The 2,142-nt window shown below is 32.2% G+C and overlaps 1 protein-coding gene across 1 annotated transcript; it reads left to right on the top strand.

The window, feature by feature from the left end:
• The first annotated feature begins 664 nt into the window (after window positions 1-664).
• On the top strand, window positions 665-1,561 carry LOC117781001. Its single transcript, XM_034617705.1, has 2 exons — window positions 665-1,208; window positions 1,265-1,561. Exons 1-2 carry the CDS (start codon window positions 667-669, stop codon window positions 1,350-1,352), a joined length of 630 nt encoding a protein of 209 aa, XP_034473596.1. The 5' UTR covers window positions 665-666; the 3' UTR covers window positions 1,353-1,561.
• Window positions 1,562-2,142: the final 581 nt, after the last annotated feature.

Genomic DNA, 2,142 nt, shown 5'->3' with positions numbered 1-2,142 from the left:
CTTGCAATAATAACTAAAGCGACCGTACATTGAAGTTGACATTGTATTAAAAGTTAAGTTTAATGTGACCACACTAACACACTACTCGTACTTCTTGTGTGTGTCTTTTCGAATTGCAATTATATATAAGACATTGACATTTTATCTTTTGATATAAACTTTAAAATTTTAAAAGCATAATTCAATTTCCTTGTTGTATAAAAACACTTACAGTACCTTCTGTAACCTTTATGTTTTGAGCTAATCACTCAATAACTCTTATTTACAATATAAAAATAAAATTATTATATTTTGTATGTATCTTTTAAGGTAATTTGGTAAATTATACACACGTATAGTAAATGTACATATGTATGAGCCACCCATTGAAATACAAGCGGATCGCTGTAGATATGGCAATTTTCTTTATATTTTAAATTTATAAACTCCAAATAAAAATAATTTTATTTTCCATAAATTTCCCATTTTTTTTTCTTTTTTTTTTAATTTAGTGTTTTTCTTTTTTCTTGTTACATAAAAATTAAAAATTATATATATTTTTTAAATATCAAAATAGCTACGATATTTGCACAGAATTCAAAAACATGCTATCAATGTCTCACACATCAGATAAAAATTTATTTAAAAAAAACATTTCGAGTTAAATAAAATTCAAAGTCTTAAAATATGAAATTTAAGAAACTTAAAAGGTCAAAAAAAAATTTGGAGTCTCCAGCTAAAATCGAACTAGCGTATAATGTTCTGTATCCAAAAAAGAACAAGCCCCATATTAAGAAGATATATCCAAGGAGTCAACAACAATGCCCTCAACGACAGCCCAGAAGTACGATATGCCGTCAACCTCAAGCTTCTAGTCAGCGCGTTTGGCGGAAGACGATCGTATTTACGAAGACTAAGCCGAAGATGAAGTTGCCAAGATTATTTCGTGCAGATCGCTTGACCGGATTGCCCGTAGACTACGAGCGTACTGTGTCAAAGATCATGCACTATGTAAATCCGCATCTTTCAAGCAGCCCAAGTCCCGACCAGCTGATGGAGGAACTGTTGACACGTACGCTGGTGGGCTATGTTGGTAACTGGAATTGCAGCAATCAATCTCCACAATTCCTTAAGCACCATATGCGCATAATTCTACGAAATCAGGTTCCACAGTCTATAGAAAATGACTTCCGAAATGACGCGGATTTGTGCCAGTTTCACTGTGCCTGGTTAGTGTGGCATTTTTTTTTCCCCTTTATTTTAACTTTTCAATGAATTTTTTTAGCAAACGTAAACCTGTCCCACCGGAGGCTCTAATTCCAACCTATAAAAGTAAATTTAATTACAACAATCTCAAGATAAAGAGCAAATAGAAAGTGTTATTTATCGGCTATATTTAGTAATCACTGTTGTTGTTCAATTTTAGTGTCTGCACAGTTCAAGTTAAATATTTTGATTTTCATAGCTCCATACATTTACAAAAATGTCAACAAAGTGTAACTCACCGATTCAATAACATTATACTAAACTAGCTTTACTAACGATATGAGATACACAATTAATAAATTTCAAATTCATTTAATAACTTGAAATTATTTATTATAGAGCAACCTTTTCCCATACATAAACATAAAGCAAGGCCATGATAAGTAAATAATTATGGTCATTTGAATAAAATTAGTTTTTGTTTATTTACGAATTATATAAGAAAAACATTTGTTTTTTATGTTTACTATCAACACAGCCAGGCAAGGATAATCCCTACAGCTCTTTTCTACAACCAAACTCACACTAAACTTAACTGCAGATGTACATTTTCGATTGAACGCGAGTTAATCCCAAATGAAAATTGTATTTAGTGAAGACTGTCAAATAACTATTTTAAATCATCTATATATATAAAACTGTTTGTCCTGACTGACTGATATTCGTGCAGCCCAAACGGTAAGGCCGAGGAGGATGAAATGGGCACAACATAGCTGAGAAAATTGTTGTTTCTTTACGTAATATAAAGCAACGGAATATATTTTGTCTTAATGCTATCCATTCTGAATATGCCTATAAAGGGGCCAGCAACCCGAACATTGGCTAGTGATAATTCACTTCACTTTATAGGAAAGTATTTGGGCGACCTCACTCTTTACTCCATTGCTCCGAGCTGCA

This window comes from Drosophila innubila, assembly GCF_004354385.1.
Source record: "Drosophila innubila isolate TH190305 chromosome 2L unlocalized genomic scaffold, UK_Dinn_1.0 4_B_2L, whole genome shotgun sequence".
Classification (NCBI taxonomy): domain Eukaryota; kingdom Metazoa; phylum Arthropoda; class Insecta; order Diptera; family Drosophilidae; genus Drosophila; species Drosophila innubila.
This window is presented reverse-complemented; position numbering and strand designations above follow the sequence as displayed.